The following is a 20816-nucleotide window of genomic DNA, read 5'->3' as shown; positions in this document are numbered from 1 at the left end:
AGTTCCTCCCTCCCTTTTGCCTCTTGATTTTCTACTATTCTTGGGATGCTTTTTGTGTCTTCTACCGTGAAGACAGATGCAAAATACTTGTTCAAAGTCTCCGCCATTTCCTGTTTCCCACTATTATTTCCCCAGTCTCATCCTCGAAGGGACCAATGCTTACCATAGGTATTCTTTTCCTTTTGTAGAAGCTTTTATTGTCTGTTTTTATATTTCTTGCGAGTTTACTCTCATACTCTAATTTCTCCCTCTTTATTATTTGTTTAGCCATCCTTTGCTGGTTTCTAAAAATGTTTCCAATCTTCTGGCCCGACTGACCTTCGCAGAATTGTAGACCTTTTCTTTCAAATTGATACCATCTGTAATTTCCTTAGTTAGCCACGGATGATGCATCCTTCTCATACAGCCTTTCTTTCTCAATGGAATATATCTTTGTTGAGAGTTATGAAATATCTCCTTAAATGTCTGGTATTGCTTCTCTACTGTCTTACCTTTTAACCTGCTTTCCCAGTTCACTTTAGCCAACTCTGTCTTCATACCCTCGTAATTGCCTTTATTTAAGTTTAAGACACTAGTTCCAGACCCAAATTTCTCACCTAAAACTGAATGTGAAATTCTATCATGTTATGATCATTCTTGCCTGGAGGATCTTTTACTATGAGGTCATTCATTAATCCTGTCTCATTACTAAAATAGCCTTTTCCCTGGTTGGTTCCAAAACATATTGTTTTAAGAAACTGTCCTGAATACACTCTATGAACTTATCCTCCAGGCTACCTTTGCCAATTTGATTTGGCAAATCGACATGAATATTAAAATCACCCACGATTATTGCAGTACCTTTCCTACAAGCCCCCATTATTTCTTGATTTATACTCTGTTCTGCAGTGTAGCTACTGTTAGTAGTTTATTGGCCACAAGTGACTTTCCTTTGCTATTTCTTATCTCCACCCAAACTGATTCTACACCTTCCGAGCCAAGATTGTTTCTCACTACCATCCTAATCTCATTCTCCATTAGCAGAGCTACCCTACCTCATTTTCGTTTCTTCCTATCCTGCCAAAATGTCAAATAACCTGGTATATTTAGTTCCTAGCCTTGGTCACCTTGCAACCATGTCTCTGTAATGGTTATCATATCATACTCATTTTTTCAATTTGTGCTATCAAATCATTCATCTTGTTAAGAATGCTGCGTGTATTGATATAAAGAGCCTTTAATTCTGTCTTTTTACCATCTTGCCTACTCTGACCTTATTTGCTGGTGCACTCATATGTTTGTATGCTCTGTCCCTTCCTGTCACACTCTGGTTATCATTACCTGTATCGCTACCCTGCACTATTGTCCTGTCCTTTCTCATTAACTTTCTAAGTTTCCCCTCACCTGAACCTTCCCCCCACTATTTAGTCGAAAGGCCTCGCTACAGCCCTTGTTACATGATTTGCCAGGACACTGATCCCAGCCTGGTTCAGGTGAAGGCCATTCCAACAGTACAACTCCCTCTTTCCCCAGTATTGGTGCCAGTGCCCCATGAATTGAAACCCATTTCTCCCATACCAATACTTGAGCCATGCATTCAACTCTCTGCTCTTATTCACCCTATGCCAATTTGCTCATGGCTCAGGTAGTAACCCAGAGATTATTACCTTTGTGATTCTGCTTTTCAATTTTGCCCCTAACTGCTCATACTCCCTCAGCAGAATCTCCTTCTTAGTCTTACCTATGTTGTTGATACCCACATGGACCACAACAACAGGATCCTTCCCCTCCAACTCCAAATTCCTCTCCAGCCCCGAGGAGATGTCTTTAACCCTGGCACCAGGCAGGTAACACAGCCTTTGGGACTCACACTCTCAGTTGCAGTGAACAGTATCTATTCCTTTAACTATACTGTCCTATACTGCTACTACATTCCTTTTTACTCTCCCCGCATGAATCACCCCCTGCACCACTGTGCAGTGGTCAGTTTGCTCATTCATTTTAATGCAGATATTAAACAATTTATCAAACAGGTTAGTGCCTCTGTTAAAATAGTGGGCAATGAAATTTGTCTTAATGTGTTAAGCATTTCAGGCTCATATTTCTATAATTTTCTATTGGTCTTCTTAAAACCTCTGTCTCTGCCATTTACTGGCACTATAGTTGTTATAAAAACTGAATAATGTTAAGTACTGATAGAGAAAACACTGATGTAGGTTACACATCCCTGTCATGAGTGTTGAAGAATAAACATCATGGCTTTGCAGTCTATTGATGCAGAGTTTTTCTGTAGGTCCATTGCCAAGCTAGTCTTCCACTCCCCAGCTCTCCCTTCCTCACCGCTCTCTTGAGAGTCAGAAATCTGCTCCTGTCCTAGTCTTGTCAGTCTTTCTTATCCCGGAACTTGGAACAGCTGTACTGTCAAATATTTTATTTAAAATCAAACCTTCACTCCTCAATATTGTTCTGCCCTTGGAGATGGGCGCAGAGGCAGGGGGCACCGTTCCCGACATTGCCCAAGCCCCCTGCCACTTTGTTTGTGACAGGGAAGGCCCAGGACAGCCTTCCCAGCTCGGGCCAATTCAGACCCTTAAGGGGCCAATTAATAGCCTCTTAAGGGCCTCCTCCCACCTCCACCTCAATTTTGTAGAAGGTGGAAGGGTCCGCCACCACGGGGAGATGCTGCCAGGTAAAGCCTCACGCCCTCCTTATGGGATCAGGGGGCTTCTCCTTTGGGATCAATCCACCCCCACCCCTTGGCAGTCACCACTGCTTCCAGTGGTGCTTCCAATTGGCCAGCAGCTCTGGAGGCTGGAGCTCGTCCCTTAAAGGGGCAGCATCCCCAACAGAGGGCAACTAATTGCCTGCCTGTCATCAAATAGCTTCAGGGGTCTAATAGAAGTCTGAGGTGGGGTCTCTACCCGCCTCTGGCCCACCGCTGGGACCCGTCGTCACCATAATAAAATGCAGCCCTAGCTCTCAAACTACCAGCCAACAGATCTTCAGGCTGTGCTCATGGGTACCTGGTGTTAATTGTATATTATTTGTGTTTCATTGTATGCAGGTGGGGGACATTAATTGGGATTCACCTGTACCCCTATAAATAGACAAAGATGGAAACTGTGGCTGTTAGGTTAAGAGCTGCATGTTTGCAATGTATAACTCTGTAAATAAATGCTTATAAAAGTATGTAAACATTGGCTCCTATTCTGTCCTTTATCAACATAAGTACAACACCAGGTTCAATAGTTTGTGTTGATATACCAATAGTTCTGTAGCATCTTAGAGGTTTGCAGCTTAGAAAGATGCATTCTGTCCATCAAGTCTTTTTTTCACTTAAACAATGCAATATTAATCCCCTTCGCCTCCTTCTCGCTCCTCATGTCACTTTTATCTGCCTCTGTTACAAAATTGTATTCAATTCTCACTTCAGAGATGCGAATGATGCTCCTGCTGCTCTGCCTGGTTGGAAGAGCTGCAGCTTATCTGGTCGAAAAAGCACACCTGCTTGGCCAGAGCTCAAGGAATTTAAACTCCTGACCCCGTAACCCCGGACCGGAAGTGTCGGTTGCTAGGAGACGGGACTGAGCCAGGTTAAACAACATGGAGGAGGAGCAGGGCGGCGCGGCTGTGGATAACATCGTCAATGAGTTCGAGACATACGAGAGTTTCTTGGACTCACAGATCACCTCTCTGGACCTTTACTACCTGGAGGTAAGAGCCGAACTCAGCAGCGATCCTCTGCCGGCCTGAACGAGAAATTTGTTTTCAACAGTGCTTGCCTTTGGCATGCGTTTAACATATTGATAACCTTTTCTCCAAAAATAATCGAACCATGATGACTTACACCATTACAATAGCAATAATTTTACTTAAATTAAAATCGCTCATATGACTAAAACCAATTGTTTATGGTCGCGTAGAGTGACCCCCGGCGCTATCAATAGCAGTTTCTAATCCCTCACCCCAAATATTAACTCCATAACCCGAATCCTAACCTGACACCTGAATTCCAATTTTGAATCTTAACGCTGAACCGCTACCCCAACCCAATGATGTCGGTCGGCAGGTTACCATTAAATTAATGATCACTGAAATGATTAAAAACAGTAATCGATCATAAACATGTGAATGTCAAAATAATATTCCTTGCGTTGCGAAGCAGTATCTTTTGGAATGTAAGTCAAACAGATAGGATTTTATGTTTGGATTATGGTTTTTCTACATTCGTGGAGAGAATATGATCAGTGTATTCAGTGGTGAGCTATCCTGAGGCCGAATTTGCACATAGAACATTAAAAACAATTGCAAACTTGCATTGATATAACAGAATGAAAAAGATGTCCTTGGATAGTAATGAGATTGAGGGTTATTGTTTTTCTTCAGCATCCTCTTTTTGTTGCAAAGAGCAGGGGACATTGAGCCCAATATATTTACAGTGGTGCAGCTTTAAGTACCGAAACTAATTGTGACATAGAAACAGTGTTCATTAGAATATGGTAATGTGATGTTTGAATAATTCAATCAAACCTTAAACGGTTTTCAATGGCAGAGATAAACATGGAGTATCTTGGGCTGTGTGGATATATATCTTTTAAATCAGCCATGTATTTTAGTCGCATAATTGAGTGGAATTCAATATGTATCGTGTCCTGCCTTTTAATGTTTCTTTAAGATGCATGTGGGCTACATTACTTAGTTGCCCACATATTGTACTAATAAAAGTAAATGGACCTTTGTTTTAAATGCCCATATGGAACTTGCATTTATACATTTGAATATCAGGCTACATGTATTGAGTTTCAAAAAGAAATATGGTTTCTTGTCAAAACATACTGAGTTGAATGTTGCTCACTGTCTGCAATTATAATGCAGTAACTTTCTTCAGATCAAAAATTTAGATATAGTGTCATGTTTTTATTTGGAATTTTACTGAATAATTACTAAAGGACTTGTTTGTACACATTTTGTTTTAACTCTGTAAAACTGCTTAATTTGACAAACATGTTTTCACTTATTTGTATACCAGCTGTCTTCTGTTAACCATATTTGATGTTATTAATAAATAGCTAGTAAAGAATGGTGGTATTGTTATGACCGAGGTGGGAGGAGTACACTGTCTTTTCTAGTTCCACTTCTCCAAAGATCATAACATCTATTAATATTAACCCGGTTACCAATACAGCCAATTATGTCTCTATTTTTTATCCCAGAATAAAATACATGAACCAGGCTTATTTAATAAACAACAAAATTATCAGCTAATTATAAAACAAGACTTAACCAGTAACAAAGCAAAGCATTAACACACCAATTAAAAATACGAAAGTTCCCTTTTTAAATTCCCCACATACAAACTCACACATGCTGGAAAAAATACTGAAATTCACTCTGCAGAGTGATGTTACAAAAAAAGAGATTATGCAGGCCAAATACTTGCTATTTCTTGACGAAAAAAGAAGATATGGAAGGAAGTCAGTTGTCCCTTTTTTGGTCTGGCATCCGGGTTTACGGAGATGGGTCACTGGGATTGTTTCAGAAGCAGTCCGTTCTAGAGATGTTGAGAATTATTCGAGTAGGCTTTTTAGGAGAAATATGACATCAGGGTTTTTTTTGCCAGGACATACTTGAATCACAGGATCTTTTCCAGCTTCTCAGAAGCTATGCAGTACCAGGGATTTTTTTTTCCAACACTGGATCTTGGTAGGATTTCTTCAAAAAGGTAGAGAAGGAGGTGAGCTGGGTGATTTCTTCTTTCCTTGGCAGGAGAACACCAACTGTCTTCAAATAGTTTACACCCCAACTAAACTGAAACCAACATCCAAAACCCCAAACAGAGAGTCGACCTCCTGACCTCCATAAACCCTGACACGTGGCTTCTCTGCAACCATTTTTCCCCAAGCCACCAAGGGTTCTGTTGTTTACTGAGCCCAAATCGCAGGTGGTTTCCCGCACAGGTAGTTTTTCAAACAACATCTTAAATGTCCTTTCGGTGAACTTGTTTAAAAAAAAAGAATCCATGGACTCTTTTTAATTTTAACACAAGTCCTTAAAAAAAACATTAAAAAAAGGAAGCATTTTCATAACACCTCCATCCTTGGAGGACTGAAATGCCGTTTTTAAACGTGTTTCATTGCAAAGAGTGAAAAAACAGAAAATGAAAAATTATTAAAACACCATTTAAACACTTATTCTCATTCACTCATTACCTGAAGCTAATACAGTTCGGTTTTGTATCATCTTTGCATTCAGATAACTCAAAGCAAAGTTAGATTCTAGACAAAGCATCCGCTATTACATTATTTTTTTTCCCACAATGTGGAGAATCTTTAAGTAATAAGTTCATAATAGTGAACTCCATCGGAATAGTCTGACATTCCAGTTTTTTAGTTTTCCCACACATGCTGGGGGATTATGATCAGTATATACCTCTGTAGTTGTGGTGGACATAGACTTCAAAATGCTTAAGAGCTAGTAATAAACCCAGGGTTTCTTTTTGCACAGTTGAATATCTTTTTTGGTGTCGATTTAGCTTTTTGGAAAATATCCTCCTAGCCTTTCTATGCCTGACTCCATCATCTTGTAACAGGACTGCACTGACCCCCCAGGTCACTAGCATCAATTGCCGTCTTGAAGGGCTTAGTGAAATTTGCAGTAGCCAACACTGGTTCATTAATCATAATGGCTTTCAGCCCCTCAAAAGATGCCTGGCACTTCCCTGACCACTCTAACTTGCTTTTCCCTTTTTGTAGCAAATCTATCAGCGGAGCAGCAAGAGCACTAAAATTTGGTACAAACTTGTGGTAGAAACCACACAGCCCCAAAAACCTCATAATTTCTCGCTTAGTCTTAGGGGTAGGGAACTCGACCAATGCTTGTACTTTTGCTGTTCTTGGCGACACTTGGCCTTGCCCTACTGTATGCCCGAGGTACATTTCTCTTGCTTTTGCAAATTCACTTTTGGCAAGCTTATCGCTAATTCAGCCAATTGTAATTTTCTAAACAGAGCTTCTAGTTGTTCCAAGTGGTCCTTCCAAGTTTCACTGTATACCAGCATATTAGCAAGGTAAACCACACAGTTAGGAGCACTGGCTACCACTTGGTTCATTAGTCTCTGAAAAGTGTCTGGGGTATTTTTTAGCCCGAATGGCATCACTCGGCATTGAAAAAGACTCAGGTGTGACAAAGGCCGATATTTCTTTAGCTTGGGGTGTTAAAGGAACCTGTCAGTATCCCTTTAACAAATCTATTTTGGTATGAAACGTGGCACTGCGAGCTCTGTCAATACGGTCTTCCAAGAGAGGAATTGGGCAGGAATCTGTCTTTGTTCCTGCATTAACCTTTCTGTAGTCTATGCAGAATCTAGTTAAACCATCAGGTTTAGGTGCTAACACAACTGGAGAACTCCAGCTGCTTTGGGCTCAATTAAGCGATTTTCCAACATGTATTGGATTTCTGCTTTCACCTGGGCCTGTTTCTCTGGACTTAAGCAATAAGGATGCTGTTTTATAGGAAAGGATTCCCCTACATCCACATCATGTGTGGCTGAGGTTGTACATCCTGGTTTGTCCCTGCAGACTTCTTTAAATGCTGTGAGTAGTCTTGTTAGGTCTTCTCGTTGTTCTGCATCTAAATTTGAAAGCATAGTGTCCAATCTCCCGGTCAATTGAGTATGAGCTAACCGGATAGTAGGAGGTTCATTTTGAGAATTGTCTAGGCCTCCTTCTGCCTCATCCTTACAATCCCTTTCATCCTTCACTGTCCCTACTACCCGACATGCCTGTTCTTGCTTATTCTGCTCCCGGCGATTATATTGTTTCATCATATTGATATGACACAACTGATTCTTTTTCCGGCGATCTGGGTATCAATCAAATAATTTACTAATTCTTTTGACCACTTTATATGGACCACTGAACCGTGCTTTCAGCAGTTCACCCTGTATAGGTAGTAATACTAACACCTCATCCCCTGGTTGAAATGGTCGGTCTTGGCATGCTTTTCTTCCCATTTCTTCATGGTTGTTTGGGAAGCTTTCAGTTATTCCTGAGCCACATTGCAGGCTCTCATAAGCCGCCCCTGGAACACGGATGCATAATCTAACACAGAAGATTCATCCCTCTGTTCTAAAAACTGTTCTTTAATTAGTTTTAGAGGACCTCTTAGCTCATGTCCATAAACTAATTCAAAAGGACTTAAACTGGTAGACTCATTAGGTGAATCCCTAGTGGCAAACAAAAGAAATTCTAGCCCTTTATCATAATCATGGAGATATTCATGACAGTATGCCCTGATCATTGTTTTAAGGGTCTGATGGTACCGTTCTAAAGCTCCTTGTGTCAGTGGGTGGTGGGCTGAAGACTTTGGGCTGAATTTTATATTCCCGCTGCTGAAAACAGCAGCGGGTGAAAATAACGGCAGCCCGCCTGTGCGGGCCACATGTCGCAGAGCTGCCACGATCCTAAGCGCGGCGGCTCATTTAAATAGCCGGGGCGGGTTGCGTGCCCCCTCCTGGATCACGTGGAGGGGACGGGCTGTCCATCCCCGGCAATGGCGTCAGCTACCTGTACGCAGGCACTGAAACCATTTTTGAAGAGCTTTGAGCCCTGCCGTTAAATTTAAATATTTAAAGCTAAAGTGAATAAAACAAATTAAATATATTTATTCTGCCCCTCTCCCACTTCCCAATGACAATTAAATTGAGTACTTGCCCTCTCCCCACAGAACACTGATCACCTGACATTCCCCGCTCTCAAAGTGCATAAACGTTAACCGAAAACTCTCCCCACCATCCCCTACACCAATGATGTTACTTTGAACCCTTTACCACCCGTCTCCTGCACTGAGAAACTTACTTCCTCACCCCTCCCCACAAGTGTTCCGTCTTGTTTCCCTGGACGGGGATCTGAAGGCGCAAGAATGCCAGCCAGCGGCAGAAAGATTGCACCGGGACGGAAGGTGGTGTGTAAATATAATGAATGCATTCAGTTTAATTTATTTGAATTTGCCAATGGGGGTCCAGTCATTGAGCGGTATGGGGCCACCACGAGGCCTTTCCCCTGCCGGCAATATCAGGCCAGGCCCACCAGGCGTCGGGTTGCATGGCAGCCCACTGCTGGAGGCATTTTCCGGCAGCCCCCGCCATGAACCCCGACGTTGGGAGGTCTGTAAAATCCAGCCATTTAACTGTGTGATACCAAATTATTCATAACTTCCTGGAAAACTTTGGACTTAAAATTGGAACCTTGATCTAACCAAATCGCAATTGGTAATAATCGGTTCAGTTCTGGTTGCCTCATTATAGGAAGGATGTGGAAGCTTTAGAGAGGGTGCAGAGAAGATTTACCAGGATGCTGCCTGGACTGGAGGGCATGTCTTACGAAGAAAGGTTGAGGGAGCTAGGGCTTTTCTCATTGGAGCGAAGAAGGATGAGAGGTGACTTGATAGAGGGGTACAAGATGATGAGAGGCACAGATAGAGTGGATAGCCAGAGACTTTTTCCCAGGGTGGAAAGGGCTATCACCAGGGGGCATAATTTTAAGGTGACTGGAGGAAGGTTTCGGGGAGATGTCAGAGGTAGGTTCTTTACACAGAGATTGGTGGGTGCGTGGAATGCACTGCCAGCGGTGGTAGTAGAAGCAGATACATTAGGGACATTTAAGTGACTCTTAGATAGGTACATGGATGATAGTAGTATGAAGGGTATGTAGGTAGTTTGTTCCTAGAGTAGGTTAAAGGTTCGGCACAACATCGAGGGCCGAAGGGCCTGTACTGTGCTGTACTGTTCTATGTTCTATATCCTGTGAAAAACTGGGTTAACATCTGTACCACTTTTTTTATTTGGTCGTGGGATGTGGGCATCGCTGGCTAGGTCAGCATTTATTGCCCACCCTTATCTGCCCTTGAACTGTGTGGCTTGCTGGGTCATTTCGGGGCATTTAAGAGTCAACCACATTGCTGTGGGTTTGGAGTCACGTGTAGGCTGGACCAGGTAAGGATGGCCAATTTCCTGCCCGAAAGGACATTAGTTAACTAGTTGGGTTTTCACAACAATCAACAATGGTTTCATGGTCACCATTAGACTAGCTTTTTAAATCCAGATTAAATTCAAATGTCACCATCTGCCATGGTGGGATTCGAACCCACGTCCCCAGAGCACTAGCTTGTGCCTCTGGATTACTCAGTCTGTGACATTACCACTACGCCACCGCCTACCCATGACCTTACCAAACATTATTCTGAAGGGAATGGCCTCTGGGAACCGAGTAGCCATATCCATGATAGTGAGCATATATTGGTGTCCTACTTTTGTTTTCGGTAAAGGTCCTACACAGTCTACCAACACCCTACTAAATGGTTCCCCAAAAACTGGTATGGGAATTAGAGGTGCTGGTTTTATGGTCGGTTGGAGTTTTCCCACAATCTGACACGTATGAACTGTTTTACAAAACTGCACCATGTTGCAGGAAAGACCTGGCCAGTAACCCTAGACATGATTGGGTCTTCCGGATCCCCACGCATCCCGCCATAGGAATTTCATGGGCTTTCCTTAATATTTCCTGGTGATACTTGGGCGGTACCACTATCTGGTGAACAACCGTCCATCCTTCGTCCGCAGGTCTGTGAGGAGGTCTCCACTTCCTCATCAGAATCCCATTTTTAATATTGTAGCCTTCCGGAGCTCCCTTTGCTTCAGCTTCAGTTGGAACTGATTGTGCTACTTTAGTTACCTCTGGATTGGCTTACTGATCCTTGATCAGAGAAGACTTACTGAACATTTTCTTCGGATTATCTAAATCCCCCAAAAAAGTTTCAGATATTAGGCTATCTGGCTGTGATGCCACTTTTACCTCTGACAATGGAACTTGTTTAGCCATTGCTCGGGTCACTACACATGAAGGAAAAATTCCTGGAACCTGTTGCTGCAACTGTTCTGTCTCTTTAACTTCATTTGGTTTATCCGTGATTACTGGAGAAGCTCCTACCTTCGCTGGATTTTACCAGCCCCCTGACGTTGGGGGTCATGGCGGGGAGGCCCAGAAAATACCTCTGGGAGAGGCCCGCAACGGGCCTTGATGCCGGGAAGGCCCCGCCTCATATTACCGGCGGTGGCGAGACCTAGTGGTGGCCTCCCCCCACCACAGCTCGGCGACCAGGACTTCATTAAATTATGTTAATCAATTTAAATTAGGCGAATAAACACTTATCTTTTCACGACAGTCGTCCCGCTCTGATATTCCAGCCGGCTGCCGGAACTCCTGCGCCTTCAGATCTTCATTTGGAGATCCAAGGCGGAACACTGGTTGGGGCGGGGAGAGGGGGGAGAGCAGGGAAAACTCTTTCTATTGGTTGAGGGGATGGTGGGAAGGAGTTTAAGGTCAAAGTTAATAAAGCTTGGGGGGATAGTTCATGATCGGTTGAAAAGGTTTTTTGGGGGGAGAGGGAAATAAATAAATTAAAAGCAAAATACTGCGGATGCTGGAAATCTGAAATAAAAACAAGAAATGCTGGAATCACTCAGCAGGTCTGGCAGCATCTGTGGAAAGAGAAGCAGAGTTAACGTTTCGGGTCAGTGACCCTTCATCGGAACTGACAAATATTAGAAAAGTCACAGGTTATAAGCAAGTGAGGCGGGGGTGGGCAGGAGATAACAAAGGAGGTCTAGATTGGACCAGGCCACATAGCTGACCAAAAGGTCACGGAGCAAAGGCAAATAATATGTTAATGGTGTGTTGAAAGACAAAGCATTAGTACAGATTAGGTGTAAATACACTGAATATTGAGCAGCAGCAAGTGCACACCTGAAAAAAAACAGTGGGTAAGCAAACTGAACAAACAAAGATGAAATGAAATAAATGCATAAAAAATGTAAAAAAGAATGTTTTAAAAAAAAGGAAGAAAAAATAACTAAAAATGAAAGTAAAATGGGGGCTGTCATGCTCTGAAATTATTGAACTCAATGTTCAGTCCGGGAGGCTGTAGTGTGCCTAATCGGTAAATGAGATGCTATTCCTCGAGCTTGCCTTGATGTTCACTGGAACACTGCAGCAATACCAGGACAGAGATGTGAGCATAAGAGTAGGGGGGAGTGTTGAAATGGCAAGCAACCAGAAGCTCAGGGTCCTGCTTGCGGACTGAGCGGAGATGTTCCGCTAAATCTTTTATTAAATTTTTAAATTAAACTGTAACATGCATTTCACTTTAAAAATTAAAATTACTTGTAAGGGCTTGAAGCCCTTTAAATTGGCGCTGGCACCTGCGTGGTGGCGCCAGACACCATTGTCAGGGACGGAACTCCCGCCCCTTCTATGTCATTGGGGGCGGGTGGACCACCCCCTCCATTTAAATGAGCTGCTGGGCTAAATATTGCGGCGGCTCCGCGGTGTACATCTGACGTGTGCGCTGCGCCGTTTTTGAAGCTCGTCGCTGATCCAGCCTGTGGTCACACTCCAGGTGCATCTGATGCAAAAGTACGGGTATATACTCCCCTCCAATACCATTCACTGAAACTTTGCCATTTAATGCGCTCTCTGGTGGAAAGGTTATGCCTACTCCAGCAAAAGAGTTTGGGTGGTTCCTGTCTCCCTAAGTATAACTATAGATTTACCTGCCTCACTTGAGGGATAAGGAGTTACTTTGCCTTTTAACAAGAATTCCCTCTAACTCTCAGGTATCTTGTTCACGTCCCCCACATTCACAGTGGTTTTTGTACTTTGCCTCAGAGCTACAGCCTGATCTGTCGTACTCCCAGTCAGGGCCCCTTTCTCTGTATTGGCCTTGTGCACCCCAATAGGTCCCATGGGTTTACCCTGCAACTTCCTGTAATCTGTACGAAGGTGTCTCACCTTGTGACAATGGTAACACTTAGGCTTGCGGACCTCATTTCCATCCTCATCATCTTCCTTTCTGGCCTGAAGAGGAGATCCCAGGCCATTCCCAGCTGTCCCTTCTTGTCCCCGGCTACTTGCCTTCCTTTCACCCTCCCACCTTCTATCCCTCTCGGGTTTGTGGGGGTGTTGGACAAAGGGTTTGTGCTTGCAAACAAGTTCGTAATCATCAGTGATTTATGCTGCCTGTCTGGCTGTTGAAACATAGAACATCGAACATAGAACAGTACAGCACAGTACAGGCCCTTCGGCCCACGATGTTGTGCCGACCCTTTAACCTACTCTAAGATCAAACTACCTACATACCCTTCGTTCTACTATCATCCATCTTGGATACTACTATCCAAGAGTCGCTTAAATGTCCCTAATGTATCTGCTTCTACTACCACTGCTGGCAGTGCATTCCACGCACCCACCAATCTCTGTGTAAAGAACCTACCTCTGACATCTCCCCGAAACCTTCCTCCAGTCACCTTAAAATTATGCCCCCTGGTGATAGCCCTTTCCACCCTGGGAAAAAGTCTCTGGCTATCCACTCTATCTATGCCTCTCATCATCTTATACCCCTCTATCAAGTCACCTCTCATCCTTCTTCGCTCCAATGAGAAAAGCCCTAGCTCCCTCAACCTTTCTTTGTAAGACATGCCCTCCAGTCCAGGCAGCATCCTGGTAAATCTCCTCTGCACCCTCTCTAAGGCTTCCATATCCTTCCTATAATGAGGCGACCAGAACTGAACACAATATTCCAAGTGTGGTCTAACCAGGGCTTTATAGAGCTGCAGCATAACCTCGCGGCTCTTAAACTCAATCCCCCTGTTAATGAAAGCCAACACCCCATACGCCTTCTTAACAACCCTATCAACTTGGGTGGCAACTTTGAGGGATCTATGGACGTGGACCCAAGATCCCTCTGTTCCTCCACACTGCCAAGAATCCTGTCTTTAAGCCTGTATTCTGCATTCAAATTCGACCTTTCAAAATGAATCACTTCACACTTTTCCAGGTTGAACTCCATCTGCCACTTCTCAGCCCAGCTCTGCATCCTGTCAATATCCCATTGCAACCTACAACAGCCCTCCACACAATCCACAACTCCAGCAACCTTTGTGTCATCGGCAAACTTACTAACCCAGCCATCCACTTCCTCATCCAAGTCATTTATAAAAATCACAAAGAACAGAGGTCCCAGAACAGATCCCTGCAGAACACCACTGGTCACCGAGCTCCAGGCTGAATACTTTCCATCTACTACCACCCTCTGTCTTCTATGGGCCAGCCAATTATGTATCCAGACAGCCAAATTTCCCTGTATGCCAAGCCTCCTTACTTTATGAATGAGCCTACCACGGGGAACCTTATCAAACGCCTTGCTAAAATCCATATACACCACATCCACTGCTCTTCCTTCATCAATGTGTTTTGTCACATCCTCAAAGAATTCAGTAAGGCTTGTGAGGCATGACCTGCCCCTCACAAAGCCATGCTGACTAGCTGACTATCTCTAATCAAACTATGCTTTTCCAAATAATCATAAATCCTGTCTCTCAGAATCCTCTCCAATAATTTGCCCATCACCGGCGTAAGACTGACTGGTCTGTAATTCCCAGGGTTATCCCTATTTCCTTTCTTGAACAAGGGAATAACATTTGCCACCCTCCAATCATCTGGTACTACTCCAGTGGACAGTGAGGACGCAAAGATCATCGCCAAAGGCGCGGCAATCTCTTCCCTCGCTTCCCGTAATATCCTTGGGTATATCCCGTCTGGCCCCGGAGACTTATCTATCCTCATGTCTTTCAAAATTTCCAGCACATCTTCCTTCTTAACATCAACCTGTTCGAGCATATCAGCATGTTTCACGCTGTCCTCACAAACGTCCAGGTCCCTCTCACTAGTGAATACTGAAGCAAAGTATTCATTAAGGACCTCCCCAACCTCCTCCGACTCCAGGCACAAGTTCCCTCCACTATCCGTGATCGGCCCTACCTTCACTCTGGCCATCCTCTTGTTCCTCACATAAGTGTAGAACGCCTTGGGATTTTCCTTAATCCTACCCGCCAAGACTTTTTCATGTCCCCTTCTAGCTCTCCTAAGTCCATTCTTCAGTTCCTTCCTGGCTCCCTTGTAACCCTCTAGCGCCCTGTCTGATCCTTGCTTCCTCAAGCTTAAGTAAGCTTCCTTCTTCCTCTTGACTAGCTGTTCCACATCTCTTGCCATCCAAGGTTCCTTCACCCTACCATCCCTTCCTTGCCTCATCGGGACAAACCTATCCAGCAGTCGCAGCAAGTGCTCCCTAAACAACCTCCACATTTCTGTCGTGCATTTCCCTGAGAACATCTGTTCCCAATTTAAGCTCCCCAGTTCCTGCCTAATAGCATTGTAATTCCCCCTCCCCCAATTAAATATTTTCCCATCCCGTCTGCTCCTGTCCCTCTCCATGACTATAGTAAAGGTCAGGGAGTTGTGATCACTATCACCGAAATGCTCTCCCACCGAGAGATCTGCCACCTGGCCTGGTTCGTGGCCAAGCACCAAATCCAATATAGCCTCCCCTCTAGTCGGCCTATCTGCATATTGAGTCAGGAAACCTTCCTGGACACACCTGACAAAATCTGCTCCATCCAAACTATTTGCACTAAGGAGGTTCCAATCAATATTAGAGAAGTTGAAGTCACCCATGACAACAACCCTTTTACTTCTGCACCTTTCCAAAATCTGCCTCCCAATCTGTTCCTCCGTGTCTCTGTTGCTATTGGGGGTCTATAGAAAACTCCCAATAAAGTGGCTGCTCCTTTCCTGTTTCTGACTTCCACCCATACTGACTCAGTAGACAAACCCTCCTCGACGACCTCCCTTTCTGCAGATGTGATACTATCCCTGATTAGCAATGCCACTCCCCCACCTCTTTTACCTCCCTCCCTATTCCTTTTGAAACATCTAAACCCCGGAACATCCAACATCCATTCCTGCCCCTATGATATCCAAGTCTCCGTAATGGCCACAACATCGTAGCTCCAAGTACTGATCCATGTTCTAAGTTAATCACCCTTATTCCTGACACTTCTTGCGTTAAAATAGACACACTTCAACCCATCATACTGGCTGCAACTTTTCCCTGTCAACTGTCTAACCTTCCTCGCAGACTCTCTGCACTCTGTATTTGCCTGTTCAACAGCTACCCCATCCACTGATCCGTAGCTCCGGTTCCCATTCCCCTGCCAAACTAATTTAAACCCTCCTGAAGAGCTCTAGCAAACCTTCTGGTTATGTTCATTGGTTCTTACTAATGGAGTGAATTTTTAAATTCTTCCAGGAGAAATAATTCCTTAAGGGCCTCATATGTGGCCTCTACCTTTAGTGCCTGCATCTAAAGATCAAAGTTAATTTGCTTTACCGTCTCAAATTCTGTATAAGTCTGCCCAGGCTGGCTCCGGAGGTTCTGAAATTTCTGTCTGTAAGCTTCAGAGACCAACTCATGAGCAGTGAGAATAGTCTTTTTTGACATCTCATAATCTGCAGAAGCCTCCTTAGAAAGCATGGTATAAACTTCATCATCCTGCTTTGCATAAGCAGTGTCCAGCTTACCTATGGCCACTTTATCTGTTTGGCTATCATTTCAAAAGAAATGAAAAATGTCTCTATGTCCCTTTCTTCAAACAAATTTAAACAGCTCTCCACTGGGTCCTGGGCTGGAGTCAGATCTTTCCTCACCAGAATTTTCCCTGGAGTCAAGGCCACCCTTTTGTCTTAGTTCCAGCATTTTGAATTCAAATTCCCTTCCTTCTCTTTCTCTTTCTTTTTCTTTCTCTTTTGCAACTGCTCTGCTTGCTCCCTTTGAAATTGTAGGTCAAGTTTTTCTTTTCCAATTGCAACTGAGTTTAAGCTAATTCAACTGAACTACCATCTGGCTTGTCGCCTTCTTCTTCCAATTTCAAATTGTGTGCTATTACTGCAATTATGTCTGCTTTCTTAGCCCCTCTCCACCAACAGTTCTGCCAAATCCTTCAGCCCAACCTTGGTTAAATTTCTCAAATCACTCAGGGATACATCCTCTTTTTCCAGAAAGATCTTGGCAACTGAAAAAGACATTCCGATAGTGTAAACTTTATTCTAATGCACAAGACCCATGTTTTTTTTACTTTTCCTCTTTTCAATTAGTATCACCCCACTTACAATTGCACGTTGTCATCTTTGGGTATCCTGGACGATGAACCCCCAATTAGATGTTCGGATCAAGGCAGGAGGAATGTACTGTCTTTTCTAGTTCCACTTCTCCACAAGTCACGACATCTATTTAAATGTTTACTTGGTTACCGATACAGCCAATCATGTACTCTTTTTTTTATCCCAGAATAAAATACACCAACCAGGTTTCTTTAATAAACAACAAAATTATCAGCTTATTATAAAACAAGACTTAACCAGTAACAAAGCAAAACATTATCACACCAATTTAAAAATATGAAAGTTCCCTTTTTAAATTCCCCACACAAACTCTTACACATACAGGAAAAAATATAGAAATTCACACTGTTACAAAAAAAGACAATAAAAGAGACTATGTTGGCCAAATACTTGCTAATTCTTGATGAAAAAAGAAAGAAGATATGGAAGGAAGTCAGTTGTCCCTTTTTTGGTCTGGCATCTGGGAATACGGGTCACTGGGATCATTTCAGAAGCAGTCCGTTCTAGAGATGTTGAGAATTATTCTAGTAGGCTTTTTAGGAGAAATATGGCATCAGGGTTTTTTCGCCAGCACACACTTGAATCACAGGATTTTTTCCAGCTTCTCACGAGCTATGCAGCACCAGGGAATTTTTTTCCCACACTGGATCTTGGCAGGATTTCTTCAAAAAGGTAGAGAGGAGGTGAGCTGGGTGATTTCTTCTTTCCTTGGCAGGAGAACACCAGCTGTCTTCAAACAGTTCCCACCTCAATTAAACTGAAAACAATGTCCAAAACCCCAAACAGAGAGTCGACCTCCTGACCTCCACAAATCCTGACATGTGGCTTCTCTGTAACTACTGTTCCCCAAATTACAGGTGGTTTCCAGCACAGCCCCTCTCCACCAACAGTTCTGCCAAATCCTTCAGCCCAGCCTTGGTTAAATTTCTGAAGTCACTCAGGGATACATCCTCTTTTTCCAGAAAGGTCTTAGCAACTGAAAAAGACATTCTGATAGTGTAAACTTTACTCTAATGCACAAGACACCTGTTTTTTTTACTTTTCCGCTTTTCAATTAGTATCACCCCACTTACAATTGCACATTGTCATCTTTGGGTATTCTGGACGATGAACCCCCAATTTGATGTTAGGATCAAGGCAGGAGGAATGTACTGTCTTTTCTAGTTCCGCTTCTCCACAAGTCACAACATCTATTTAAATGTTTACTTGGTTGTTTTTCAAACAACGTCTCAAATGCCCTTTCGGTGAACTTGGTAAAAAAAAACACATCCATGGAATCTTTTCCATTTTAACACAAGTCCTTAAAAAATAAAATATTTAAAAAGTAAGCATTTTTGTAACTATGCAATTATTAATTGACTTCACTTTTTGCAATACTTGTACTTTACTTGCAGTTCTTATCCAGGTGAAACAAGCAATGCAAAATTTGTGTTAATAATAATGGTGCTCACCATTATTATGGAGTAAATTGGACAGTAGCATCTGGTGTCTACAGATATGTATTAAATGCCAAAATCCGGAAGTTGCTGTCAGACATACCCAGCCTTTCGTTTTTGATAGGCACGGCATTAAAAGACATGCAATGATGTGAACTTGGGGTACTTGGTAGCCATTAAAGACACCATCAGAAGGTAAGGCATTCAGGAGTGAGTGAATTTTTTAACCATGTGATAATTGGTAATTATTGCCAAATAATCTCTTTGACCTTGAAAATTTAATTTTATGATTATGGGACAAAATTTTAACCCACTTAAAACCCTTTTATTTCTGTCTTTTATCTCTCTTCAATCTCATCTGTCTTTCCAAATCTTTATTCTGCTTTCTGTACATGATTTAAATCTATTTTATACTTCTTGCTTTATACTTCCTGGTTTAGTCTCTCAGGTAGGATTCTTCAATCTGGTTGAAGATCCTTGCTGTTTCTCATCCAGTCACAGACAACACAGATTCCCTATATAGGACACCATGCTGTAGCAAACACTTGATTAGGGCGGCACAGTGGCGCAGTGATTAGCACCGCAGCCTCACAGCTCCGGTGACCCGGATTTGGTTCTGGGTATTGCCTGTGTGGAGTTCGCAAGTTCTCCCTGTGACCGTGTGGGTTTCCGCTGGGTGCTCCAGTTTCTTACACTGCCAAAGACTTACAGGTTGATATGTAAATTGCCCCTTGTGTAGGTAGGTGGTGGGAATGTGGGATTAATGTAGGAGGGGATGTGGTGGGGAATATGAGATTAATGTAGGATTCGTATAAATGGGTGGTGGATGGTTGGCACAGACTCGGTGGGCCAAAGGGCCTGTTTCATTGCTGTATCTTTCTATGACTATGACTCTATGAGAGAAAGTATGTGCTCCAAAACCTGGGAAAACATTTTATGGGAAGGGCAAGTGCTGTTCTTTCGTCACTGACTGCAAAATCCAGGCCATTGAGTTTGTAGCATATTTATGTATATTGCAGATCTATAAATCATTTACCTTTACATCAACTAGATGCAGCAAATTCTCATTAGGAACAACTGACATGGAGTCCTTGCTTTAATTTAATTTATTTTCTAATACAAAAAAAAATTTAAAATGTAAAGTAAAGCAGCTGTGGAGCATCAGGGAACTTCAGTGGTTAAACCCTGCTGCCCATGCCCTTAGTCGCACCAAATTCTGTTTATTCATCACCCCTGTGCTCTCTGACCTACACTGGCTCCTGGTTAAGCAACGCCTCAATCTTAAAATTCTCACCCTTCTTTTCAAATCCGTCCATGGCCTTGCTCCCCCCCCCCCCCCCTTCCTTATCTCTGCAATCTCTTCTAGATCTACAACCCTTTGAGATATTGGTGCACCTCTAATTCTGGCCTCGTGAGCATCCTTGATTTTATTTGCTCCACCATTGGTGGCTGTGCCTTCAGCTGCCAAGGCTCTAAGTTCTGGAATTGCCTCCCTAAACCTCTCTGCCTCTGTACCTCACTTTCCTCCTTTAAGATGCTCCTTAAAACCTACCTGTTTGGCTAAACCTTTGGTCGTCTGCCCTAATATCTCCTTGTCAAATTTTGTTTTATAATGTGTCCGTGAAACACCTCAGAACATTTTATTACGTGTAAGGTGCTAAATTAATACAAGTTGTTGTTAAATGAACTACTTGATGTGACATTGAGTCATAAAGATCCAGAAAGGGCCAAAGTTTGAAAACTGGTTTGAAATAGCTCATCTCAACTAACTCAACTGGCCTCAGTGGCCCCCAAATTTGGAAGAGAAAACTGGACCAAGATTCCCACTCCTAATTCCTTGGTATTGACCTCTGCTGGAAGGTCACATGTATGGACAGCCGAGCAAACACAGGAAGAGTGGGCACTTGAAACATTGGATGCCTTCATCATTGAAACTGAATTCCGACATGGGCCACTGCTTTCCTGATGAGAGGAATTAAAGGGAAAGAAATCAGAGGAAAAATTGGAGGATGTAAGACCGACAAGGATATGAGAAATATATGTTTGTTTATTTATTTGCGTTAAATACATTCTAACCGTTTACAATTGATTTGAGTTTGTGTGCATCAAAAATGCAATCAAAGGATAGATTTGCCAGTGGGTTTTGCAGTGGGAAAATCATGTGCTGCCTGCAATTGTTCATTAATTGCTGGTGAGGACTTGGGAAATGTATCTTTTTTTTTAGTTAGAGATACAGCACTGAAACAGGCCCCTCGGCCCACCGACTCTGTGCCGACCATCAACCACCCATTTATACTAATCCTACACCAATTCCACATTCCTGCCACAT

General features: G+C 43.0%; 1 protein-coding gene across 1 annotated transcript in view; it reads left to right on the top strand.

Annotated features, from left to right (window-relative positions):
- The first annotated feature begins 3572 nt into the window (after positions 1–3572).
- cfap299 (cilia and flagella associated protein 299) overlaps positions 3573–20816 on the top strand; it is a 947170-nt gene continuing 929926 nt past the window's right edge. Inside the window, exon 1 of the mRNA XM_068015303.1 lies at positions 3573–3693. Coding sequence (XP_067871404.1) covers positions 3583–3693 — 111 coding nt within the window. The 5' untranslated portion in view covers positions 3573–3582. The remainder of the gene's footprint in view (positions 3694–20816) is intronic.

Source organism: Heterodontus francisci, chromosome 1, assembly GCF_036365525.1.
Source record: "Heterodontus francisci isolate sHetFra1 chromosome 1, sHetFra1.hap1, whole genome shotgun sequence".
NCBI classification, from domain to species: Eukaryota; Metazoa; Chordata; class Chondrichthyes; order Heterodontiformes; family Heterodontidae; genus Heterodontus; species Heterodontus francisci.
This window is presented reverse-complemented; position numbering and strand designations above follow the sequence as displayed.